This window comes from Coturnix japonica, chromosome 15 (genome assembly GCF_001577835.2).
Source record: "Coturnix japonica isolate 7356 chromosome 15, Coturnix japonica 2.1, whole genome shotgun sequence".
Classification (NCBI taxonomy): Eukaryota; Metazoa; Chordata; class Aves; order Galliformes; family Phasianidae; genus Coturnix; species Coturnix japonica.
In genome coordinates this window covers 4,594,070-4,621,694 of record NC_029530.1, presented here as the reverse complement: position 1 = coordinate 4,621,694, position 27,625 = coordinate 4,594,070, and the positions used below count along the sequence as shown (strand labels likewise).

Genomic DNA, 27,625 nt, shown 5'->3' with positions numbered 1-27,625 from the left:
AGAAAAAAACAACCAACAAAACCATAAAACCCACTGTATCCTTAAATGCTATTTAGAAAATTGTGTTAGCAATTTGCTATAGTGTGAGCAGAGTTATTAGTTCAGCATTAAAGGTTTGATTTTTATTTATTTAGTTAGTTAGTTAGTTTTCTTCAGTTTAAGCTTATTTTCAACTCTCACATCAAGGGAGTTTATACCAATATAAGAAGAATATTTATAACATAGCAAACAAAGTTTTGTGTCAAATGCCTTGTTTTCTAAGTATGTAGCTATTACTCAGAATAATGTTAGGGTAACGTCCTGTGCTGTACCTGCACCTTGTTTTGACTTCATTAGATTTTAGCATATATTTACACTGCTTGCTTATCAGCAGTCATCTAGTTAGCAGAGAATTAAAGGAAGGTTGCTAGGGCTGTGGTTTCCATGGCTGATGAGAGTCCCAGTGTAGCATTAAGTCAGAACTGAGGTAGCTGGAATGAGTGTGCTGGTGTAGGTGTTTATAAGTTTCCAGATGCAGTGGGCTTTAAAGTTTCTGCTAGAATGAATATCAGCAATTTCAGCCTATGGACAGCCAGGTGCATTTTATAGCAACCAAAGGATAGTACCACAGGGATCATAGAATCATGCAGTGTGTTGGCTGTGACCCTTAAAAGCATTGGTAAAACGTGATATCGCCTAATTTTTATCTGCTCCTCTTTAGAAGTCTGATGAATGGTTAAGTGAAAAGAAATGTTTGTAACGTTGATAAAAGCACACTGGCACATAGCATGTGGTGACATCGATCTTTTTTCTGTCTGTATGTACCAATTTACTGTTATTTTGGTGGGTTTTTTTCTGTCCATGTATACAAGTTTACTTCATTTTCAGGGCAAATGTCATGTTCCTGCCTTATCATAAAGGCACAGAACTGGAAGTCAAAAACCCAGCCTCTTCCTGGCCAGTATTGAGTAACTCATTGAGTTTTTTGTGTTCTTTTCTTTCCTCTATTTCAAAAACAAAGTTAGCAATATTTCCTTGTAACTGGGCTGTTAATCTGGTTTGTAAAGCATTTAGTTCTTGGATAAGACAAAGAAATAAAGCTCTGTTTCCTCTGTTTTTGGCTCTGCTTTGCAGATAAATGAAGTAAATGCACAAATAAATCAGCTTATTGAGAAAAGAATGATGAAGTATGAGCCAATTGATAGTAAATTTTCCATGTATCGCCAACAGGTAAGGAAGAACAAAACAGGTTTTTTAAAAGAATCATTGGAGTAATTTCAGTCACTGTTGTATGTACTGACTTTTTTTCTTTAACCTATTAAAGCAAAAATCTGTATAAATAAATGGTAACGTGAGACAAAAACTAAACAAATGGCATTCTTAAGGCTCATCAAACAATTGCTTTCAGTCATGCTAGTGAGTCTGTCAGTTGCTGTCCGAGGTGTTGCCTGTCAGCTGCACCACAGGGACCCTGGAAGAATCACTTGGGAAGAGCTATTTTGGTAAATCTCTAGCTGTGGACAGTCTTACAATACAGCACATGTGCTGGATGCATAGCTCCCTTTCAGTCATATCACTCGCTTGTGTTTGACCACATGCTGCTTTTCCTTTTACATCTGTTAAGGAGACATTCTTTGATTATTGTTATTTTTTTAATATATATATATTTTTCATCCTGAGGCTATTAAAAAGTTACTCTGTAAAATAAGCTGTGTGGTCTAGCCTTAGTAAACTCAAAAGTTATAAAATGGATTTCAGAGACTTTTACAGCTCACACAGAAACATATGTGGTTTCCAGCTGACCTGCATAGCTGCTGGTTTTATTTGGGATTTCTGTAATGGTATTTATGGTGATGGCTTAAAAAATAAAAAGGCTTAGGTAAAATATATCAGTGGTAGTTCAATCACATAAAATATGTGAAATATGCTTGGTACATAATGGGCTGGTACCCAAAACCAGTTGGCTGGTGATATAACTGTGCTCAGTGGAGGAGCTTAGAGCTCAGATTGCTGCTGTGAGTTGAAGGCTCAGTGTACAGTGGTCTTTGCTTTGTTCTTCTGAGGACTCCCTTCAGTTTCACAAGAAGGACCGTGGATATTGAACTAGAATTTGTCACTGCAGACACCTCATGGATCAAAGAGCTGAGCTGACCCCAGCAGAATTGTTAGATGATTTTAGAAATAAAGCTGCTCCTCTAAATGTAGCGAGAGAAACCCATTCTGTTCTGCTTTATTTTTACTAAAATTTGTCCTTTCATATGAAGTAACCAACAATGCATCCAAATTCAGGTGCATACATATACGTTCCTGTGTTGTGTTATGTAAAAATATACTTTAGCAAGATAAAAATGCTTTCTTTTTCTCAACTAATGTGTATTTATGTTCCTTAATCTCTTAACTTTATTAAATGTAGGTACTAATAAATATTCTGCCTGGTACAAAACATTTTTTTTTAAATGCTTTATCTTCTAGACTAAAAACAATAATGGAACAGTCTATAATTACAGTATTTCTGTACTTTTCTGCTTTGTTCATTGTCTTTTAGCTATTTGCCAAGATTTAGAGGCTAGGTTCTGCTTAGTATAACATATTTCTGTAGGCTGGAGTAGGTTGGAGTTATAAAAATCTGTATTATGACATTTGTGAAATCTTGGATGTCGTTCCAGTTAAACCATGTTGATGCGTCTTACATATGCACAAAAAGGGACTAAGTAGATTAAGTGGAGCACCCAAAATGCATACCTTTTCTTCAGTGGCAATGAAAAAGGAGGTGAAGAAACATATAGGTAAAACGCATCAACAAGAATCTGAGAAGCAAAGAGACATGACTGAAATCTCAGCCATACTGGAGGAAGCTCGGAATTGGCAATCAAGTTTAAAGAAGCTGTGGTTTAACCCACTGTATAGTTGTGTAATCGATGTCTTTTTCTTTGCGAAGAAATGTGCTCACAATTTGTAATGAAAATGAGTTTTCTACAGTTAAGATGTGATTTCAGTGGTGCCATGCCTGAAGTTTACATGGCTTTATTTTAGTAATCATTAAACAAGGCTAGGCAAATGCAGTTTTCACTTTAGACATCCATGTATATTTCTAATGTTCATTCAGGCATCCATAATTTCCCGGAAGAAGGAAGCCAAGGCAGAAGAACTTCAGGCTGCTAAAGAAGAGATGTCTAGCACAAAAAAGCAGATGATACTGAAGACAAACCAGGCCCATGAGTTAGATGGCTCAGAAGTTCTGAAGGGGGATGAGGTATGTGATGTAACAGTGTGTGTGAGGAAGATTGATTTGGAGTTTCCTTTTACCTTCACATTGCCATTACTTCTTCTGCAGTATCTTATCCGTTATTATTAACATGGTGTCAAAGTACGTGGCCTCAGCATTGCTGGGTTCTGCTCTTCTTATCCACGGTAAATCAAAATTGAATGACAAACAATGTATTTGAAGTGCAGATAGTACAGTGTTGTCCAGTGCTTTCAAATGCTTTCCAGTATTTAACAGTGCTTTTTAAAATACTTGATTTTATATCTGTGTTCAAATTACTAATTTAAATTATTCACATTCAACTTAATAGGTTTCAAAGCATATGAGGATTTATTGTTGGGCTGTTCTGGCATTCCAGAGCTTTGAGTCAAAATAATGTCAATATCATCACAATGGAATGATGATAAATAACTTCAACCAACTATAAAAGTCAACAAGACTAATGGGGGGGGGCTTAGGACTTCAAGTGATAAGTCATGTTAATCAGGTTTTTTTTTAGTCAGTGTATAATAAAAGTCCTTACTATCTGATAATAAAGCATAGGAGCAGCATTTATCAGAAATGGGCTTAATACTTATATCCTGCTTTCAGCTAGGATAGAGTTAATTTTCTTCCTAGAAACTGACATGGTGCTGTGTTTTGGATTTTTGCATGAGAATAATGTTAATAACACACTGATGTTTTAGTTGTTGCTGTCTTAATTTGCACTGCCATAACTTTATCAAGAGTAGTACTCTGTGCTTTCTTTTTCTTTGTCTGTTTCTGTGCTTTTTTTACATACTGCTCAATACAGTCAACGCCCTTTGTAGAAGGAACTCCCTTCCTGATCCCATAGGATGTGCCTGCTCCACAAAAATCACTTTTCTTTTAAAGGAGTCTTACAGAGTAAATAAAATAAGAACGGGAATGTGTGTATGTGTACACTCATGCATAAAGTCTTCCTATGTAATATGGAATGCATGCAGGTTTCTTGCACCTTCTTGTCTGTTTCCCATTCTGTAAATCTAGATAAAAACCAAAGGTGGAAACAGTAACAGAACAGACTTAATGTCCAGTTACGTTTAGAACAATGAGTATCCCTTGCTTCCAGTGAAATTAACTCATGCTACAAGTCTTGTGTAATGATTTGAAGAATTAAGCTGCAGCTTTCTCTTGCCATGATGTACCACAGGCATTCATGGTGTTCCATTGGTAGCAGTAATAACAAGACCACTGGATTAGACTTCTTTCCACCTCAGTTTTTCATCCTTAGTGAAAGCTTGGCTAGAATCTTTGACAGCTTTCAAAATAAAAATAGAAAGCAGACAATCTGTGTTTCTGTGATGGGAGAGAAATGTTTAATTAATCGACAAGAATGCATTACAGAGACAGCAACATATGCTTTACATTATCCGTAAATACACCGTAAGGTAAGAAATAATAGATGTTCTGAGTGGGGACAACATACTCTGATCGATAGTAACTTAAGCAGAGCAGGGTAGGAGGGAAGCAGTTAGTTAAGAGGCTTGGTAATGAAAATTTCAAGTTAATAGTCTGCCATAAGGAAGAGGCTGAAGACAGAAAAGAGACATTACCTGTTTTGAACATAACCTTCATTCCTTTTGTTCAAATCTGTTTTCTGTGCTTGATTTTTAAAATATTCTCAAGTCTTCATGTTGATGAGTGCAGAATAAATGATGGAGCACTTTGGGTGAAATATCAGCTTCCAGTAAGGAGTTGTTTGCATTTTCATAGGAACCATTTCCTGTTTTGTGAAATATTTTCTGTATGTTGGCCCAAGGAAGGAAGCCAGCATTATACAGTCAGTGTTCTGTTCCTGTTTATTAGTTCATTAGGTGTGTTGTGTGTGTGTATATATATATAGGACACTATATATATATAGGAGTAGGTTGCTGGGGAAGAGCTGATGAAGCAAAAGTGAAGTGAGCAGGTTATCTTTCATCAGTAGGTCTCACCTAAACTGCAGATTTGCTTCTGGCATGGTATGCCGTTGTATTCTATGCTCTATTACTCCAGCTTTGAGCCAGTACTAAAGGAAATCTTGATTAATGTAATAGTGAGTCACTACTGTAATACATATGTTCAGTGAGGACAGGAATAGGTTGCAGAGAATCAACCTTCACGTTCCCCTCTTTGACAACTGAGAGCTTCTTTTATACCTTCTTGTTGCAGTTCCACACAGTTTGCATTTCTTTCCTTCATTTCCAGAAGAGGAAGAAATGTTTTTGTTTGTTTTTTAAACAAATACAGGCTTTCAATGCTGCCACATAGAACTTAGCTAAATGCTAAAGTTAAATAATTATTTTCTATGCTCGCTATTTCTCAGCTTTGTGTCTACCTTGGCTGTATCCTCTTACATCATAACACTCACAAGTAGTCAAAGAATTAGTGCCTTCCTAGCCTGTACTCTCATACCAGGATTCAACTCTTCAGCTGAGGTCTTCTTAGCACTTCATTCACCAAAAGGTCAATCCTGGCTTATGTTTGTAGGTGCTAGTGTTTTACTTTATGTTAGAGCATTCCAGTTGGTTTGAAGGTTGCGCAGCTATGCAGTACATGGAAGAAACAGCAGGGAATAACCAACCCATTTACATCAAACTCAGAAAAGGTAGGAATAAATTGTCTGCTTCAATGATTATGAAATCTTTTTAAGCACTTCAAACAAAGCACAATGGACGTGGGGCAAAGCTGGCAGGCTCCTCGCTGCAGCTGTCAGATCCTGAAAATTAGGGAATCAAATGTTGACACTTAGAAGGCTGGATGGTTCAATTACAAGTGATCCTAGGTAAAGCCGTGATATTTTTAGCTCTTTACACAACGCATTGTACTTTTCAGAGTTCAGTGTAGGGCCCCAAGAGTTTAGGCTTTCCTAAGGTTTCAGAATAGAATAATATCATAGCTGTGCTTAGCTACAGTTGTTAATGTTTTTGAGAATGTGGTATAGATGGTCTTATCCATTTGTCAGCAGGTATGTGTGTGTTAACTTACATAAGGAGTTCAGTTTTTTCATACAGATGCCTACCATGCCTAATTGCACCCTGGTAAAATGATTAAAAAAGAAGATTGATGTGCTTTGAAAATAGAGACAGCAGAGTCTTGGACTGTTGATCTTGTCACTTTTCCTCTAAAATGGTTGACTCAGTCTGCATCTACAAGGAACAGTTACCAAGCCCTGAGCTACAGAGGCAGATTTCTTAAGGAATAATAAAGGAACTCACTGCTTGACCATGAAGTGGTTTAGCTCAGGACCCAGAATAAATCATTCAATAGGTTCATGATCTTTTCATTAAGGTTCTTGTTACAGTTAAATACTGTCTGTCAAAGGCTCCTTAAACGTGGAACTGGGAGAGTAGATGGCAGTGACGTTGTGAGGACAAAAGCAGCAGCTCTGTAGGATTCTTAGAGAAGCCAGAAGCTTTTTGCTGCAAGAAGTGAACCATCATTTAAGCCAAATGTATGCAATGATTCAGACATAAAATATAGCTTCACAGAACTGAACGCTCTTTCAGCACCCACTGGCATGAATAAATCATCAGTTTTATTGATCTGTGCATTGTCAGTGATAACTGAAAATGGTTTTTCATTAAAAATATTCTGATTGGTCCAGCTTCTTAGTAATGGATAGTAATAATCAGAAGCAAGGACTCCTAGAAGAGAAATCCTACTCAATGCTAATGAAGAATTTTCCTGACTGAGCTGTCTAATGAGCAGGTTGTAGGATACCTTCTTTTCATTTGGTTGGGATGATAACAGCTGGCTCTGTGAGAAGTTTTCCCCTCTGTTATATGAGTTATTAACCATATCCAACAATGGCAGTACCAGCTCAATTTTAAAGCCTCTTAAAAAGAGTTTTAGTGAAAACACATCACAATCAGGAACTTTTCTGATCTGAATGTTAATGCTTTGGACAGTCTGTATCCCATTAATTGGTGTAGTTAAAATAAAGCATCTGCATTCTTAATAGAAACAAAAACTGTCAGCAAACATTTTCTGCAGTTACTGTGGTTATGCAAATAATTTCATCAACAAAACTTTGAAACCTTTAGATTCTGTATTTCAGAAGGAAAACTTCTTCACAATTAATAGTTGATTTTCTGTAGTAATTTCTTGTGGAAAAATATTTTGATTAATATAATCAAATTGATATGGTAATCCACAAAGCAGTATTTTATAAGGTTGACACAGAAGTAAGCAATTAATCTGGGATTTGTTCTTTTTGGTAGATGAGCTTATCCATTTTTCTCCTTCAGTGATAATCTTACACTAAGAACCTTGTGAAAATTTCACATTGGGGGAAATTTGGTTTTCAGGAGACTAAAGGGAGGATTTAGGAGTGAGCATGAGAGGAGCTGGGCTTTGATCCCACTTCAGCCATGCACTTAAGCAGGGGGCCTGTGTACTCGTGTTCCTTCCTGGGGAAGGGGGCAAGCAGTGAGACTTGGGATGGTTCTGAAGAAGTGTAAAGTACTGGCACTGGTGGGTTTTTCAATAAAAATGGAACACAGTACAAGAAATCTGCCCAGGGATGCGAGCTGCCTGCATGGGACCTTATAAGAGATATAAAAGTCCTGCTTTCATTCACTCTGCTTCATGGTCTAGATTCCATGCTTTTTATGTTACAGTCCCCCATAAAAATAGCTCAGTGGAAAAGCATAATCTTTCTTTGCTTTCATTTGGATCGTTTTTATATCTCAGGGGGCTCTGGCTCGGCTAGCAAATGAGCCCACAGGCTTGTTTACTTTAACTGCTAAGTCAGTGCCAGCATTTGGTTCTTGTCCAGTCATTTAATCTTCAAAGCTTAAATAACTATTTGTGTTAGAGTGCTTGAGAAAGGAAAGCTTGCTGGTGGACATAACCTTGAATGGTGCACTACTGTGAGTGCTGACGGATCCATGGGAACTCTGTAGGTTGAGCCTGCTGTTTGTGTGCAGGGAGCGGTTGACCTTGTCTATGGGAAAATGCTGTTGGTCAAAAATGGATTCCTTTTGGGTGGTTAACTTTAAAGTGATGTGGCTAGACAGTTTTTCTTCCTTCAGTTCTTCACAGCGTTTAAATACCTTCTGCAGCATAAAAATCCAATCTTGTATAGCGTTATAAGGGCTTGATTTTTATTCATCTCTCTATATATAGATGGGAGCATAAGATGCACAAAGCTTCGGAAGCCGTGCTTGCAGAAATGAAGGCTCTGAGATTTTGCAAGAGGCTTATTTATAGTTTTCGGAAATCTACAGCGTGATTCTCAACTTTTAGACTAGAGAAACCAAGTTATGCCAGAAGATCCCTACCAGCTGCTGATTTAACTGGAGCTAAGCCTAACAGTTCTAGCTCTGAATTTGGCTCTGCATCTAAGGAAGGCTTCAGTTAGTGAGATTTTCAGGGGCTAATCTGTGCTGCATTTGCAGAAGATGAATTCTTTTGAAACTTGTGCCAAACTGTTGATTGATTTCTATAGATACGGTCACTTTGCTGCTGCTGTTTATACCATTTCACCTCATTGATGGCAAAAAGAATTAAAAATCATGAAAACTTGTTAGCTTTTAAGAAGCCAGAGATTGTGATGAAAGATAGAAGTCTGTCTCCTAAAGGGAATGTATTTCACTGGACAATATGAGCAGCTTGTTTGCTTTGGATGAGACTTCTATTATACAGTCTTAACTTAATCAACTAATAACAGAGCATTGGTGGAATCAGTTCTTTAATCAACAAAATCCTTTGACTTCCATTGTAAAATACATTATGCTTTGAATATTGAGTATGCAAATACTCTACCTCCCACACAAGCCATTTTCAAGACCTTAAAAGTAGTTGTAAAAGTGAAAAGAATCATAGTTTGCTTTTCATCCTGGGGTGAGCTGACAGAAGATTATTCAGATTTGATTGGTGGTCACACAATAAGTTTCATCCTTTCCAATGCACTTTACGGTATTCCACTGATCAGATGAAACCTCTGTGCATCTACTCCATCAAGACGAAGGACTGCTTCTCTTAAATAATTGGAGAGAAGCTATTTATGCTCTATAATGTATTGAAAGTCACAGAAAACTTGGTGTTAGCTAAGCAATACCAAAAGAAAATAAGTCTTGTCTGTTAGCTAGGTGGGTATATGTGAATTTGCTATGAAAAATTGCTCACTCTGGTAATATTATAGTAAGTGTGCCAGTAGTATAACAATGACAGTATGACTGTAAGAGAACTGCCTCTGCTGCACAGTGCTGTGGATTAGGTGACCTTGTCTATCCTTGTCCTAGGTAGCGCATACAATGTAAAATGGTATTCCAAACCACACATAGTCCAATCTGCATAGAGCACATTGAGTAATTTGTGGGTTTGTTCTTTCACCAAAAACGTTTATAGCTTTTGGCTTTAAAAATAGTTGTGGAGCATAGCAAGAGAGAAGCAGCTTTGGCCTAGATATTGCACAGGATGGCAGATGAACAGGGTTGATTTCATTTTGGGCATTTTGCCCAGGAGACTTTTTATAGAACATACAGTTACTCTGGGGGTTCTTAGGCTGTGGTCGCTCTGGTTTTTTGCATCCCTTCTTTAAGAGGGAAAGTGGCGTAATTTTGCAAAAAGAAAAAAAAAAAAGTAAAACTTAAAATCCAAGTTCTGTTATGTTTGAGTTTTAAACTTGAGGTGGTGAGGCTCCTGTTTCCTCCTGGTCCTGTCACTTGTTCACTATGCACAGGCTGAACGCTCCTGTGAGGAACACTCTGAAGCCTGTTCCTGCTGCATCTACTCTAATAAATGTTATTTGTTTTCCATCGTTGGATCTGAGTGCATTTCAGAGCTGTGACTGGCAGCTCCGAGAGCTCTGCCTGTTCGACAGATGGAAAACATTCAGGCAAAGAAAAACATGACATGTTTGTTTCAGCACCTGATTTTTCATCTTGCAAATCGAGCACGTGTGGATTCCAATGTAATTTAGCTGTAGGGATGTGAACTATTTTGCTTAGTCTTCAATATAACTATAAAATCCCCAGTTCTTCCAGATTTGGGTGAAACATTTTGCAAACAGTAATTAGTTTTCTGACTGTCCAGTGGTGGTAAGTAGAACTGAAGGGTTTTTCTATGGCAAATGGATGAGCTGGGATAAAGCAATGGAGATGGATTTCTTATCTCACACAGCAAGCATACGCTGCTGAAAGTAAATAGACTCTGGGAATCCTCGATTCAAGTCCTCTGTTTTAAACACTTAACCTTCAGCATGCAGTCCAAATAGGATATTTATGTTTTATAGAGGATCAGTCTGTGATGAGACCATGCTCTTTTTAACTTTAAGTTGAATGATAGATACTTCTGTTCTCTCGCTGCAGCTTAAACACTATGTTAATAAGCTCCGGAGCAAGAACACAGTATATAAAAGGAAGCGACTGGAAATAGCAGAAATTACAGCTGAGTATGGCATCCTCCAGAGGACAGAAGAACTCCTAAAACAGCGGCACGAGGCTATTCAGCAGCAGTTGGTAATGCAAGCACTTAATAGTCCTATAGTCCACCACCCTTCCTTCCCTGCTAACTAGCCATATAATAAGGTGGATGCTATTTGGTTATTTTCTAATGCACGCCATCCTACTGTCATTAGTAAAAGAGTCGTTAGGGAACAAAATCTATTTGACTGCGCTAAGCTGCTGTACTTCATATTCAGCAACTGTTTTTTACAGGAAGTCATGAATGTTCTGCAATTTCTGTTCAGAATGAGGGGCTTGACCCTGCTTTCTGAAGTCAGTGGTAGATCTTCACTAACTCCAGTTAAAGCAGGGCTGCATTCTTATGTTAGGGTTTTCCCCTCATATCAAATGAACCCTTTCTAGCCCTGGTGTTACAGCCTGTAAACATCTGCAGAATGCTCCCTTCATAGTAGCAGCAGCTCCTTGTAGAGACATATGCTTGTAGAAGATTTTTGAGGATAATTGACTTTGGTGTTCATGGATAGATGGCAGTTTTAAGAATGAGTGCTTTGCAAATTGCAAATCAACACCTAGCTTTCAGCTTACTGAAAAAATAGCCTCCTTCCATTACATCAGCACTTAATTTAGTATAAATTTTATGTACCATAATGCAAGGATGTTGTAATCTGGCATTAATATTGCTGTAATTAATGCAGTATTTCTTTAGTTTAGCTTGACAGTTGCTTATAAGAGATCAGCTACCTTGCATCTTCTGATTAAGCATCTGGATATCACATATTGAGCTCCTTCACAGCCTGACCTAAAGCCCATTTCACATTGTTGAAACTTCCTGTTAATTTCATTGGGCATTAGATGACAGAATAGTGATGTACTACAGGAAGTTGTTACTAGCTTGCTGTACAGGCACGAGAGAAAAAGTTTGTCTTGGCAGCTGCATTACTAATCGCCTTTAAAATAAATGGATTGCAGAACTTTTTCACTTTCTTACAGTATTTCATCTTTATGAAGTAATTTGCTCTGTTAATTAATGGATTCACATTCAGCATTTATTTTGTGTCTGCAGCAAGCTATTGAAGACAAGAAAGGTATTTCTGGATACAGTTACACTCAGGAGGAGCTGGAAAGAGTATCTGCAGTGAAGAGTGAAGTGGATGGAATGAAAGGCCAAACGCTAGACAACATGTCTGAAATGGTGATGTCTGTCTTTAGCTGTTTTACTGCCTCCGTTTCGATATCTGCTTCCTCACAGTATAAAACCAAGTTGAATATTTTGGTTGGACTTTTCACTTTTAATATAGATTTATATAGAAAAATAGATACTTTCAAACAGTACAGATTACAAGCTTTGTCTATTTTTTTGTCTATTTTTGACTCTTTTTGCCTGCTATTTGACTAGATTAATTGCTTGACTCTTTTACAGCATCATTTTATAAAACGTAAATCACCAGGGTTAAGTATTCATTTAAAAATAGTTCATTTGTCTGAAGAACTAAATGTTATTTCTTCTCTTTAGCTTAATTTTCAGCTGTCCTTAGATCTGTAGTGTTTTAACTTACCATGTAGCCATAGAAGCAAAATATTATAAAGGAGCCAAAAGCCAAATAGCATTCTTTAAAATCATTAGGGCACTTTAAAAATAAAGTGGTAGAATCAAAACAGGATGAATCTCAAATAGAAAGATGGGAAGAATTTGAATTTTCAGTATAAATATTTTGAAGTGATTCTGTTTTAGCAAGTTCAAACTTTATTTCACCTATGCAGGGCTTATTTTGGTTGGTTTATTCAAAGATCTCTTCTGCCACTCCAACTCTGTGCAGTTCCTTTGTTTTCCCCTCTCCTGAAGCCAAATGGCATCTGGCAGATGGGTCTGCTGGTCTTGTCTGTGGTGTTCTGTCAAACGCTGGGAACAGAACTGGTCTGGTTTGTGGTAATGATCTCAGTGCAACACAGGCTCTTTCCCTTTCTCAATTAGTTCTGCATTTAAGTTATATACAGTTCAGTCTTCTTTTGTCACACTTTTTTTTCCTCTCCATAATTTTGTTTTCAACTCTTTTCACAATCCTAATAAATTAGATGTATTAATACCATAATATCAGTGTGTAACATTTTGTCCCTCTTTCAGGTAAAGAAATTAAATGCTATGGTGGCAGAGAAGAAGTCAAGCCTGGCTCCTGTCATCAAAGAACTGAGACAGCTGCGTCAAAAGTGCCAGGTTGGTAGAAACACTTCAGAATACTTTGAACAGTGCTTATGGATGGAATAGGGTAGGCAGCAGGCAGACGTTGGGGGGCAGTCCTCTGTTTTGCTCTGCACATTTCTCCATGCAGTCAAGTGCTACAGTTAGAGCAGGAGTTCATTGTACCTGTAGATTTTAGGTGCATATATCAATATGCATTGCCCTTGAGTTATTTGCACCTTTGTGGTTGAGGATATACAATGCGTAGGAGCTGAGACAGTGCAAAAATGAGTCAGAATATGGTTAGTTTAAGTTCGTTTTCATTTACCAGACACTTAAATGCTTCAAGTACTGCAAACCTCCAGTGTCTCATCAACTTTATTTAATTGCATGTTTTGTTTTGTCATATTTTTTTTCGGTCTCAAAGTAGGTTTATTTTAATGCATTAAACCTTCCTCTCATTATTCAAAATTAAGATCAAATTCACAAATGAGCACAACTCACAGAGCTCTGTTGAGCTGTGTAAGGATGTAACCAACTCTGGAGGAAAGCTGGAAATAGAATAAGCAAGGAATGATTTTCAACAAGCAACAAATAAAAGACTGGAATAGCTAAAAGCTAAATCACACTGAGATTGTGTCCCTTACAGTAATTAAGAATCAAAACAAGGAAGGCCTAAAGTGATAAATGATAAAAATTGTGGTTCAAAATCACAGCAAAGTTAATTTTCAATTCAGTTTCAAAGCTTTTTGTGCTTCTCAGCACTGGTGATCTCAAATAACTCTCTCTTTTTTAAAATAGATCAGAAGTAAATTTCATCCCAATGGTTGTGTGCATTGATCTAAGTCCTATATTAGTCCATTGGAATGACAGATTTATCCATCTGTTTTCGAAATTTCACAGACAGCTGAAGAAGTCATTCAGGTCCACAGCTGCTGTAAGTTGGCTCACTGACACAGAAGTAAATTGAGCTATCCCTTTATCAACTAAATTTCCAGAAAACTTATTTTTAATAGTTCTATTTAAAGTGTCAGTAAATGAAATCCAGCTAAGCCATTTGTTGCATACAGCTAAAAACCAAAGCTGTTTTTTCATAGGTAGCAAGTATATTAATCCCTTCTTAATCTCCAATTTCATCATTATTTTACATTTTTCTTGCAAGTGCTGCCCTGATGATCTACCACGTTAAAGCTGTGGCTGCAAAGAGGAAATTTGCATGCTGTGTTGTGGTGTATACAGCTTGTTAACCACTATGCAGCCTTACTGCGTGTGTGTAACAGTACCCACCTGCCTGCTGGGTTTACATAAGTGTCAGGGAGCGTGCCAGTAGCTGAGGTTGATGTGTGAGACCAACGAGAACCTGCTTGAATGTCACATGTCAGTCAATTGGAGATTTCATTTATGTACCCTTCTGCCCTTTTCACATAAGGAATTAACTCAAGAATGTGATGAGAAAAAAATCCAGTATGACAGCTGTGCAGCAGGGTTAGAGAGCAATCGCTCCACACTGGAACAGGTAAGATGGTGGCTTGGTCATGCAGGTTAGTAAATGCTTTGCAATGCGTTTCTCATTATGGTTCAGTACTTTCCCTGCCTTCCCTCTGGATATGGAAGCTGTAGGTTCACTTCAGGTGGCAGTGAGTCAATGGTGATCCACAGCTATGCAAACCATGCCAGAAGCTGCTGTGGACTAGCTGTGGTCCCACACGCTTCCTGTTCTGAACAGCAGCAAATGAACTCAGTGCTACATCAGCCCATTTACTGAAGTCCAGTACTGATTAGCAATAGTAAAAGAAGAGGCCTCTGCCAGAAACCTTGCTGACCTAAGTATCTGTTAGAAAAGAATTTCTCAATACAATGTTAAGGATTAATTTATCAAGACAAATCTTCACACACGTTTAGCATACTCTTTAATTTAGCAAAACTAATCCCATGGCTAATTAATACATTGAAACTGACAGCAAGGGTTCTTCATTAAATGTGATTCATCATGCATTCTTGAGAATTATGGACAAAAATAAAACCTTTTGGAAAAAAAAACACCTTGCAATATAGATATGTCTAGGAGCTTGCCTGTGTGTAGTTCATTTATTGCTTGATCTGCAGCACTTTTAGGAAGGGAGGTACCTAAACCAGTTCAATATTCTGATATCTGGGAGCAGCATTAATACATATGAAATACAAGAATTTGTGGATTATCTCCTATGAACTTTGTCTGGATTTGGTTTTTTAAGGGCTTGCCAGCATAAGGAATATATTTCAAATTAAAAACAGTGTACATTTAAAGAGTAGGTGGATGTATAGGTACTCTTTCCCTGCACTGAATGTACCTCTGTGTGGCTTAATCCAAGCAAAATAAAGAACTCCACAGACAAACCTGCTTGAATAGACCTTCCAGAAGAACTGTTTTTTTTTTTATAGCCAAAATTCTAAAAACACATAAGAAATGAACAAGTCAGAGTTATGCCCTTTCATATTATGGGTTCACATTGTTTATATGGCAAAATGGAACGTGAGTTGTGGATCTTCAGTGAGAACACCCGTTGAAATCTCATTCTTGTACTACAGGAAGTGAAGGGACTTCTTGAGGAGTGCACTCGGGAAGAAAGCAACTACCACTATGTGAACTGCATGAAAAAGGTAAGGTCATGGGAGGGACTAAATCATTCTATGAAATGGAATAGGAATTATGTATTTCTTAAACCATTTGTATCTTTCGTTATAGAATCTAGAAATACAGCTGCAACGTGTTAAAGAAGAAATGAAGACGTACGTCTCCCCAGATCCACAGGAGAGACGAAAGGCAATTCGGTAACCATATTAGTGTGTTTCTTTTGTATTAAGCTGAAGGATATTCAGAATCTGAGATTGAAGTTAGGAATTTTCTCACTGGCATTTGAACTGGAGGAGTTCACCTGATAAATTTAGAAACACTATAATAATCTAAAAATAAGCATCTTGAATTCCAGTATATGCTGCTGTAAACCTATGAGTTCTCTCAGACATACCAGAAGATTTTCCCCTCCTGCTGGAGATTATAGGCCCCAGATAGTGGCTTTAACTTGCAACCCCTGTTGGCACAAGCTCAGAGAAGCCATGCTTCAGTTAGGTCCCACGGGAAGCATGGCTCTACCAGGCACGATGCCTCTGCCAGGTTTGCCTTGAAACTCCAGTTTGTAGGAGATATTCCACCTCTCAAAGGGAGCAACATACACTGCCATCAGATCCTGGCAGCTCCTTGCAAATCTGCTGTTCTTACAGATGCAGTAGCTGTTACCGTCACTAGTCCAGAAATGGAGGACTGAATATACATATCTTAATTGGTTTTGTTTTGCTCCTTGTGGTTTCTGTGCCATCACGGTAATTTTTATCTTTACCCTCCATTCAATTGACACGACAGTTACATCAAAGTTAGAGGTTTTTCACCGCCCTTTGTCTTTATCTGGTAATACTGTATGAGGGAGTTTCTAGAGAATCCCAGTTTTAGTTCAGTGCAGAGGGGGAATCATCTCTGCCCTGTACCTCTCTGCTTCACCACCTGCATCAGTGAGTGTTCCTGCAGTTGGCTTTATTGCATAGGCTTCAAAATTCATAGCAGTATTGATCTTTGATGTGAGACCTCCTCTCAGATTTCTGCCTTTGTGTTTCAGAGACCTGACAGATTGTTGCTTGAGATCTGTGTAAGCTGTCATGTTATTACTGTGGTTCTTGTACAGTCTTTGCTACAATATGCCAAAATGCCTCACAAAACTGTTCCATTCAGAAAACAGTTCAAAACCGTGACTGAGCAGCCCAGCAAAGACAAAACTTGGTTAGGAAGTAATCATTCTACGTTTCACTATTAAGCTTCGGATGATTCATCAAGCAGATGATAAGTTAATTTCCCAAGTTGTCTGCCCTGTTAGGTCTCTGCCTTTCAGGTTAATTTCTGGTTAGTTCTGTTGCAGAGGTGGCATCTAGGGAAGCAATCCTTAGTGGGTAATCATTACAGGATCCTGAGGGGTGGAAGGGACCTTAAAGACCATTTTGTTCCAGCCTCCATAGGGGAGACACCTCTCACCAGATCAGGCTGCCCAAAGCCCCATCCAAACAGGCAAATATCATCCAGTATCACCTGAGGCAATTTCTTGATTGGGAAGTGGACTGAAGAAAATTTCTCTAACAAAAGCAGACAATATCAAAACGAAGCACAAGTGTAAAAAGAAAAGTAGGTGTGAGAAAAAAGCTCAGGGATGATGTGAATATTCATTAGTATGAAAGGCAGCAGGGGCAGGCAGCTGAGAGGAAACACGGGTCAAGCAGCAGGCACTGCCTTTTATGGCTCTGCGGGGAAGGGGAGGGTCTCAGTTTATTCACAAATGTTAAGCAAAAAACTCTCCAGCTCAAACACTTGTGACAAGAACATCCACAGTGTCAATATTCACACAGACAAGCCACTGAATCCAAGTGCTGGAATTTAGGGTGAGTCCAGCAATGTAATTCCAGGTATGGTGAGGAGAATGTGAGCGAGCATTACCACTTGCTCTGCTGTCCCTGCTTTGCTTGCTAATGGTGGGCACAGAAGGTGGAGAGATTCTCCCTCTCACAGTGACTATACACATTTCTGACCTTGTGTGAGAGGTTGCAGACCATCTGCATTTAAATGAATTACAACGAAGTTCAATATAGGGATTTAAAAGAAAAAACAACAACAAAAAAACCCCAAACGTTTCTAGACATCATTTTAGAACATGAATGTATTTTTCAGCAGGCACTGGAATGTAAACGGAGTGAAAATGAACCATAAATAGAACAGCGCTTTCCTAACAACGTATTGAACAAAAAATGTCTTAATTTCAACCCTCTTTTTTTTTTTGAACATAAACTCTCTGTTCCGTGGAGTCAGTTCTTAGGAATGTGAAAAGTTAATTTTCTTCTCTAAAAATAGAATATCTTTTTTTTTTTAAATGAAGTTATCAAGTTGCATTCTTTCCAGTCATCATTATAAATAGTAAAGAAAAGCTTACTACAAAAGCCATCTGATTTTATTACTTTGAAAATTCTATTAAACAGAAAAAATATTTTTAAGGCCAAATGTGTGTGAACATAATGCTGTGTGCCAGTGGAAATAAGAGTCGGTGTTGTTCTCTGTCTCTCCAGTTTGGTGAGGATTGCTCAGGGATCAGCTGTGTCTGCACAGCACTTGGAGCAGCCTCAAGACTGCTCTGATTTGTTCTGGCTGGAGTTGTCCAAGAGTGACAGGTCATAAAATGATCCAGCTGCATTCCTTGCACATCCATTCTGTGGGGAGCGTGGCAGGCAGCACCAGGTGGCCTGGGGCCCAAGTGCTCTGGTCTGAATTGTGGAGGACCTTATAGAAATGGAAGGAATATATGAAATGCTGGTTTCATGCTGCCCCTCACTACGCTCTAGCAAACCTTCACACTCTGATATCAGGAAGGTTGATATTTCTTCTTGGAGATTAGAATTTCTCTATGCAAAGTTCTTCTGTTCTGAGCAAGTTGAAAAGTTCTTGTTATGAACAGAGTTATTTTATATTCCACAAGCGAACTCTGTACCTCGAACTGTACCATTGCACACAAAATATGATCTTTTTTTTTTCTTCAAGTAAATCAGTGGAGAGAATTTTGTCCATTTTAAAAATAAGTTCTTTAATGTGTCCGAACGGTGCTGTTTTGGTTTGTAATATTATATTGTCGGGTTTCAAGTATTGAGTTTGCCTCTGTCAGAAAGTGATCCGGCCACTGTTACGGACAAAGGTGCGCAGCCAAGATTTTTTATAATGGATGTCAACAGTTAATGCTCCTAAACCTATATTTAGGCACCTGAATGTGATGGCTGTTGTCTGAAAGTGAGGACCCCACAGCAGTTCCTTTGCAACAACTGGATTTGAAATACTATAAATACTGCTCTTTCTCATTCCTGTGTTTTCCCACTCATTCTAACACTACATTGGCAGTGTTTAAGGGTTGTGTATTTGTGTATTAGCTCCTGGCTAAGTTCAGAATACAACAATCTAAAACTTCTTGCTGTTGTCTTCAACCTTGATGTAGCAATAGTTATGCCTGCTTCCAAAATGTAAGAAGTCTTATCCAGTGTTGCTTTTGCCAACCACACACCTGAGAGAATGAGAGTGATCTGATCCCTGATGTCATGGGACGTATTGTTTCTTTGTGCTTCCTCTTCTGACTTACCTTGTTTACGAGCCTCCTGATATGGTCAGAATTTTTTATGCTGCTGGCATTATTCTGTTGTATTATAAAGAACCAGACAATATTCATAATAATGTTATTGTGTATTTCCTTTAGAGAACAGTACACACGAATGATCCTTGAACAAGAAAACCTTGGGAAGGTATGAATGAAGCTTTTACCTTTAAAATATATATATATAATGTCACAGTGTTCATATTGTTCATGTTTTTGTGGGCCTTACTACCAAAGGCTGTGATCAGTCTTTTATTGCAGCCTACAAAGAAAATTCCATTACTGCTGGCAATGGTAATTAATACCCTGAGAAGAGCTCATGCCAGCTCTTCAGGGCTTGATTTCCTGCGGAGTATAGCATGAGCCGCTTGTAAAAGATAGTTGAACAGCTTAACGTGACGGCACATTCCCAGTAAACCATTTGGATAAGAAACTGAAACATGGACATGACAAACTGTGCCAGCTCAAATTTGAGGTTGTATATAAAGCAACCTGTTGATGACAATAAATTTTGGGCCTGTCAGCCTTATCGCTGTTATTAAAGGCCAAGGGATCATCATTGTACCAGTGCTAAACAAAAGCAGTTGTCCACTTCTTAATCTTGTACGAAGCTCATATCAGCACAGAAGAGGTTAGATGTACCATTCACACTGAACATCTTTCTTTTATTGGTTTCCTTTTTATGAGTCAGTCTGTTGAGTGATTTTTACAGGTCTGGGCCGTCACCGTTAATGATCAATAGCGGGTTTAATTGTAAAACATTAATATCGTGTTTATACTGTGATCATATGAATGCATTGCAGGCTGCTACTTGAGACCATAAAAGCTCCGTATGGAAATAAACTCAGATTTTAGCATAACTTCTCAAGTATATGAGACGGTTGTAAAACTTTGAAGCTATTATTAATCCATACAAAGCAGATGCCGAAGCCCCAGTGTGGATTCATTTATCACTTGCAAGGAGTGTTACTAACTTGAACAGAAAGTAATAATAATATTTCAGGAGCTTGTAAAAATCCTTGTCATTCTTTTGTCATTCCATTGCGATTTTTGGATGTAAACTGTTTCAGCAATTGAATATTTTTTGTCTTTTTGACAGAAATTACGAGAGAAGCAGAAGGTTGTAAGGGAAAGTCACGGGCCTAATATGAAGCAAATTAAAATGTGGCAGGATTTTGAGCAGTTAATGGAATGTAAGAGAGAATGTTTTCTAAAACAACAGAATCAAACAGCCATTGGTCAAGTCATCCAGGAAGCAGGTAAAGACAGGCTTGTACTATGAACTCTCCTTCTTTATACCAACATCAAGTAAGAAGACTGTGGGTTGGCTTCTCAAAGGTAACATCTTTCTAAACATTGTTGCTTTTGTCATCATTTCTATATAAATTCGTTGTATGTTACCTGTTTCTGATGGATAAAGTGCACCTGAAGTATGAAGTTGTTCCTCCATTGTTTAAGTGACAACAAAACATAGTCAGGATCTGTTATGAGATCTGTGCTGGGGTGAACCTCATCATAAATCTTTGTTTTAGAAGGCTGGGAATGGCATGCATCTGCAGAGAGATCAAAGGAAAACAAATCCTTTTCCAGGGTCACATAATTGCTCTGCTCCTTATTCTGTATCACTAAGGTTATATTTTTGCAAGGTCTGGTACTTGATATTGTATAATTGTGGACCTCCTGGCTTGGCCCTCTCCTTCCCCATTGTCTTTATTCATCTAGTGTGACTGGCAAGAATGGAGCCATTTTCACTCTGAGCTGCACAGACCTTGCTTGCACACTCCTAGTCATACTTTCTTTGCACGGTTCAATTAAGCTGATTGTGCTTCCAGGAGACAGTTCATTGCAATAGCGTCAGGACTAGGTGCTGAGAACAATTGCTTGGATTCTGAGCTCGTTCCATTATCTCTTGTTGTTTTTAACAAATGTATATTTCTTGCATATAGAAATGTATACCTTTCTCTAATTTCTCTTACTGTCCATGTGAAAGTGTTAGCTGTGGTCCACTCAGACCTTTCTACACTGAAGATATATTGCTGTTCTGCCTGTGCAGTAGGGTTCCAAAGTGGTTGCACTACCCAAAGAGCGACATCCCGGGGATGGAGGGCTATTTGTGGATGTAAATACAGCACGGTGCTTCCTGCGTATGGTAGGGTATGCAGAACAGATATGCAAGGCTCCCTTGTAGTCAGGCTTTGACCTATGGGCCACAGGCAACTGTCACGGCCCTTAAAATTGCATCATGAGACCCACAGCTAACCCAGGGTAAGAGGAATGCAGATGAGGCTTGAAACTGTCCTTCACGCTTCATCATTTGTGATGAGCGCCTCTTAGTCACAATCAAAAGACCAGAAGCAGAGAGATAAGTCTGGGTGATGAGAGCTCCTGCTGTTCTTCTGTAGTCTCTTGGCTTATTGAATTTTTTTTCTTTTTCCTGCCTAAATAAGAGTGGATTTTTTCACTGATAGTTTTTTTCAGATGTAATTTTACACAAGAAATGATTTAGACTTCTCTGACAGGGAATTTCTCTCTAATTAAAAGATCTGATATTTTCTCTATCAAAGGAGGGTATGGTAACTGTATAGTTCCTAATTTGTCTTTATTTAAAGTGTATTTGCTAATAGAGCTCAAATAAAATCCAATGACTACATTTTGACTGAATGGTGTTATTTTCTATATTTTGTAGGTGAAAGAATACAAAGTAAATTCTTACTGTCAACTTTCTGTCTGGGCTACAGGAGAAAGAGGTTTGAAAAGCTCAGGGCTATTTAACTGTATTTATTTCAGTTGCCCCCAGTCCCACTGTACGCCTAAGGAACATGTCCATAGATACTCAGGACATCCTCATGCAATTCCTCCCACACTGCTGAATAGCTGAAGATAGTCTTTCTCAACAGCTGCACATTGATCTTTCCCAGCACAAGGAGGAGCAGCACATTCTCTGTTACGCACATGGTCAGTGAGCATGGAGGGAAGGATGTTGTGTAGGACACTGGCAGTTAATTAAGTGTGTAGAAGGTTCTGCATTGCCACCAGCAGCCTCTTCCCTGGGCATTTAGGTTACTTAGTGATCAGAGCTGGAGGACTGCCTGCAGTTCAAAGCCACCAGGACACGGAGAAAGGGCATTTTATATACCTCAGAATTTTATAACAAATTCCTAAAAGCCCAATTTTTGACTAGGCCATTTATACAAAGATTTATTGCAGCATTTAATCTGCTGCCCAGGAATAAAGGGAATGCTTTGGAAATTCATAGCAATGATGTAGAGTAAGACTGAGTATAACCACTTTATGTTTTTCTGTTCAGTTACCCTAAAAATAGTTCATCTTTTTTCCTTGTAAAAACAGTTTATTGCTAGTTACTCAATGATGACGTGGTTGTTGCTCTGATCTGATTAGCTCTCTGTCATTTGTACAGCGCTGAGAAAGGGCACGTAGATTATACACTACAGCAGCAGCAAAATTGCTTTCTGAGATGAAGCAGAAAATCATAATGACTGTTATGAAAAGAAAATTGGAAAAACTCAAAAGCTATTTTTAGCCTTTATGTAAGTGGACATTTAATAAATGTAGCCATAATGGTTTCTGCTCACTGGTTTTTCCATGTGGTTCGTGATCTGAAGGGAGCATTCAGAAATCTTTGACTGAGTTTTGCAGTTGTACTTTTACTTCCTAAATTGTAAGGAAACTCTTATTCCTATTTTTTTTAAACTTTATTAATAATAATCTAGCTAGTTAATTAATAAGATTGAACATACTGTATGGAAAAATAGCTGTCTTCCCTTTTCAAAGGCCCAAATTAGTAAAAAATGTGCATAGCTAAATGTGGAGTCTCTGCACTTACCAAATTCCTTCCAGTCAGAAGATGGGAGCAGTCAACCATGAGCAACTGATTACTTTGCTTCAAAAGGGTTCTCCTTGTCTTTGTCCAGAACTGGGTGAGAAGGTTTTTTTCAGATACGATGTTGATCTCTGTTACAAAATACGATACAGCAAGAGTGTTTATCAACAGTTTGGTGCTTAGACAACGTGCTTATGATGAGCATTTTCTGATCAATAAGAACGAATGAAGTAGCCAAGAAGCAACACAAAAACCGTTCTCCAAAATGACTGGTTCAGGATCTGGAAGCGGAGAGCTTTTTCTCTGTACATCACTATTTCATGTCTGGCCCAGATCAGCAGTGACTCAAAGTTCACCGTTATTTACCTGGCTGCTGTCCTCGGCAAGTGATGTAAGCAGAGCGATTTGGCAGGACCACTCTGAATTCCTAAATCACCGCTCTGGCAGCGTCTGGTGAACCTGGAGTCAGCTTCCACGAGAAGGCAGACAAACATGACTGGAAGACAACAGAGACCGAGTGCTGTTACCCAAAAGGTGTCACCTTGGGAGAAAGGTCGTGGCACATTGACACAGCGGAGTGTGGGAAACTTACTCCATCATCTTGCTTGGGGGTGAGGACTGCACGGATGCCTGCAGATCTGCTTTCTCTCATTGGGGCTGCATTGGCTCAGATTTAAGTGAAAAAGAGCTCGTTCTCAACATTTGCCCCGTGTTATCTTTTGTAGCAGTGGGGTCTCTGCTGATGGGATGCTGTTAACTCTTTGTCTGACTTTCTCTATCGCAATCTGCAATAGAAACGGAACTAAAATTTGCAGGGACACGCCAGTGTTGCAGTGAGGAGATATTACATGAATCACCACTATAACGTAAGATCCCACTTTTGTGGGCAACACCCAAATGGTGAGTTGTTTTCTAGCAATCAGAATTTGACCCATTTTCAAATTGTTTGAAGAGTTCTTTAAGTTCTCAGCATGAATTTAAAGCAGGCTCTTTAAATTCTCAAGTGCTTCTGTTTCTGTAGCGTTGGTTCTGCAGTGGCGGTCTCAGAACTCCCAAGGCAGTCTGTTTCTATGAAGGTCACTGGGTGAAAAGGGTATTTTATCGATTGCATTACACTGCTTTTCGTGCTCATGGTTTACAGAGGAGAAAGTGCTGTCAGCCATGTGCTGCAGGAATGTCAGGCTCGGTGAGGAGCTCTGGTACTTGAGGCGGGTAGCAATCACACTCCAAATAATCAGCAGGAACTGTGAGACAAATCGTGCAGTCCATACTCTCACAAAACCCTCACTGACTTCAGTGGGAGTTTTGCCAAAATAAGGTCTGCTGGATTTAGCTCTTCCTCCTGATGGAACAAGAAGAAATTAAAGGGCCAGGATCAGATCTGTGTGACTGAGAGGAAAAGAAGAGCCATAATTACTTAAAATTAACAACTTTTGCCCAATGCAAATCGATGTTCCATTAGAAGCATTTAATTTACAATAGGAATTTAAGTGTTTCTCAGTGCTACCACAATCCACGACAGTTTGATTTTTATTAGACATCTGTGAGAGGCTGTCTTGTTTGATCTTGAGCTGGAGTATTTATAACATGTAATTTATAACACTATATCACACATTACCTTGTATTTAACAACATTATTTATATTTGTTATGAGGATAAGAAGTGTACCTTTAACCTTTCTATCGCATCTCCATTCTTCGTCATTCAAAGACAAGTACATTTCTGCAGGTCAGGATACACACAGCCGGCATTTGCTAAATGCCAGTAACTGGAGTTCTTTTCCTACAGGTGGTTCTAGAAAAGCCAGCGTCCATTGCATTGCTTCAGTCCTCTGTCGTTACAGATTGACATTTCATTTTTAAGCTTATAAGTTTTATTGCAGTAAGTGCTTAATGAGGTCAACTTTTGTAATGGGATAAAGCCACATCCTGCATGTTTTGCTAATACCAGAAGAAATGAAGTTGATAGGAGCATAAAAAATGGGATCTTACCGATCTTCAAAGGTAAATTCTTCACTCTGCCTCTTCCTTGTTCTCCTTATTCCTGCTTCCTTTCTATGGAATGGAAAATATGCTTGGCACTCAGGAAGTGACAAGAAAAGTATGAAAGCATCTACCTTATACAAAGAATAACCTCCTAAGGGAAGTAATAGAGGACTCAATCTCATAATATCCTCATGATAAACTTTATAACTGTTTTATACTGAAAAAAAATCCTGATTAAGGTGTTCTGACATTAAAAATCTGAATGCAATTTTATGAACAGATTCCTGGTTTTTGAAATATCAGTCAAAACTTTAAGGTTTGTACAATGTGAAGGATATGGTTTATTTGGTCAACGCTGTTATGGTACCTTCTGGCACATAAGGTGATGCTTGGGTATTTCTCTGCAGTCAGCACATCAGTCTTGGAGCCATTAATGACAAATTACCAAAAGCACAAAGTGATTTAATTTGGAACCCTAAAAGTTGAAGATCTAAAAATTAAACATCATGTGAAAATGTTGCATTTGCATCTCAACCACCATCTCAAGGACGTGTTCCTCCAAGGCAGCATCCCGTGCTCTGCAACATTCAGAAGCTTGGAATTTTTAGAGTATTTATAAAGCGCTGTACCCACCTCCATTATTCCATGTTTTGAAGCTTGCCGTGTTTTTAGAGCACATTTAAAAGAAAACAGAACTGTATCAGAACACTGAAAGTCACCCACAGACAACCTGTTCCGCTGATACTTTACATTTATGATGCATCTTTTGTCCCAAAGGATTTCTCTGCTTCATTTTCTTTCTATGTAGGCTGATGAGACCGCTCAGGTATCTGCAGGAGTGAGTCAGGGAACGCTGGGAGATCTGCTTCGTGTTCAGAGGTTAGTAAGGAAAATTGGGCATTTGTTATTTCATGGGTAGTAACAACACCATATCAAATCTCCTTAAGGAAAATAACTTCCACAGCTGAAAACTGGACCACAATCTGAACTCTCCTGGCAATGAGCTGCAGCATGCTGTTCTTCACAGCGGGTCGTTACTGCTTGCTGTTCCTTTTGTGTTTTGCATTTACCACGCTGCACTTTAAATGTTTGTATATGAAATGCATCCCTTTAAAATCTGGGGATACTGAAGGTTCTTTCCTGCTTGTTGAGGTAACTGAGTGGAGGTTGATCGTAAAATGTACTGAGAGGGGAAGGGAGAACTCTTATGCTGGAAAAAGCACTATAAATATTTTCCTGAGATCATTAACACAACCTTGTAATGCTTCGCCTCGTGCAGCGGAAAGAATTATACAGTCCTTTGATGATGAAGTTTCTAGAAAGTGTTTACAATTCCATCCCAAATATACCTGGCTTTTTTTTTTTTAAAGCATTTAAAAAACAAACAACTACCCAACAATCTGTAATTCTTAATTCTGTTATCAAAGTTATTTCCAACCTTTGAAGGGATTCACTTCCCAGGGGCTCAGCAGCGTCAAACAAATGTTCGACTTTTATTCTGACACTTCTTGAAGAATTTGATTGAAACTATATATGTCAAGATAACACCCAACAAAGTGCCCCTCTTGCGTTTGTTTCAAGATATTTTTGGAAGCAACAGAGACGACCTTGGATGGAGCTGCTTTTCCAATTTAGGACTTCATTTAGTCCAAGAGAGTAAAATTATACTCTTCGGTCCTTTTGTGTACCCACAAACAAAACGGTGTTGTTACTTACTGCTATTGTAAAACTGTTTTTCTGTACCTTGTTAGCAGTGTCAATCTGTTGAGGATAAGAACTGTTTTAGGTAATCCACAGTTACATTCAAACGCACATATAAATAGTCCTCCAGTGTATCACATGTCCCTGTAAAACATTGTGCAATCCAAACGAACAGTGGTCCTTTATGTAATCCCTTTCTTTCTTTATAACCAGTGTTAATAAATAAGCTTTAGCCTTTGTCTTTGCTTATAGACATCAAGAATCTGATTTCAAGCCAGGGCTCACACAGACTTGATGTAAAGTCTAAATGAGGAGAGTGGTAATGCTGGTGAATGCGCTGCGCTGGGGATGCCACCTGTCTGGATTGCAGGAGAAAGATTGTTTGTCAAGCTTCAAGTTTAAATCCAAGGTTAGGAGCCAGGTCCTTCTAGGGCGGGGGGAGGTGGTTTTCTTTGGATTTAGGTTTGCCTGCTCTGCAGTTGTGTCTGCAGTTTCATTATGTCTAATTAATTGTGTTTTAAATAGTTTATGTTTAATTTTCTTTATAATCAGTATATTTTAATTCACTTGCACTGCTGTCTATTAAAGGCATGCTGCAGTCTATAACAAAATGAAATTAGTTTGCTGTGATTAGAATGCAGCAGAATGGACAGAGTACAGTATTCTTGTCATTTATTCTATATAATTATATTTACTGTCTTAAATAATATCTTTGTTCTGTGATATCTAATAGACAAATGCAAAGGATGATACAGGAACTAAATCTAGACATGCCATTGTGGTCTGTTTGATATAAGTGTTATAAACAGATGAAAGTATACTACTTTAGAGTATATAGTTTAAATACGTTTGTGCTCCAAAATCAATCCTTCTAGCTGTGTTTTACACTCAGTATGCCTCAAGGCTCACATGTTAACTCTAGAATATGCAGTTCCTGATTTTATGTGCAGTAGCTGCAGACAGCTGAAGGGAAGCAACTGTGAATCGATCCTGGGAATCAACATGTGTGTGACTGTATGTATTAGCATATGCACAAATCGAGTTAAAAGAAGCTATTTGG

The 27,625-nt window shown here is 38.5% G+C and overlaps 1 protein-coding gene and 1 long non-coding RNA gene across 2 annotated transcripts in view; one reads left to right on the top strand and one right to left on the bottom strand.

Moving 5' to 3' along the window:
- The window catches only part of IFT81 (intraflagellar transport 81), a 36,486-nt gene extending 14,798 nt beyond the window's left edge, over window positions 1-21,688 (top strand). The window contains exons 9-18 of the mRNA XM_015877727.1: window positions 1,114-1,209; window positions 3,086-3,232; window positions 10,561-10,710; window positions 11,720-11,848; window positions 12,779-12,868; window positions 14,262-14,348; window positions 15,401-15,472; window positions 15,558-15,643; window positions 19,141-19,186; window positions 20,138-21,688. Coding sequence (XP_015733213.1) covers window positions 1,114-1,209; window positions 3,086-3,232; window positions 10,561-10,710; window positions 11,720-11,848; window positions 12,779-12,868; window positions 14,262-14,348; window positions 15,401-15,472; window positions 15,558-15,643; window positions 19,141-19,186; window positions 20,138-20,320 — 1,086 coding nt within the window. The 3' untranslated portion in view covers window positions 20,321-21,688. The remainder of the gene's footprint in view (window positions 1-1,113; window positions 1,210-3,085; window positions 3,233-10,560; window positions 10,711-11,719; window positions 11,849-12,778; window positions 12,869-14,261; window positions 14,349-15,400; window positions 15,473-15,557; window positions 15,644-19,140; window positions 19,187-20,137) is intronic.
- LOC116654108 lies at window positions 21,467-27,224 on the bottom strand. The gene is made up of 2 exons (XR_004309029.1): window positions 23,246-27,224; window positions 21,467-23,010 (listed from the first exon to the last, which is right to left on the bottom strand). It is a non-coding gene; the product is annotated as an uncharacterized LOC116654108 (long non-coding RNA).
- Window positions 27,225-27,625: the final 401 nt, after the last annotated feature.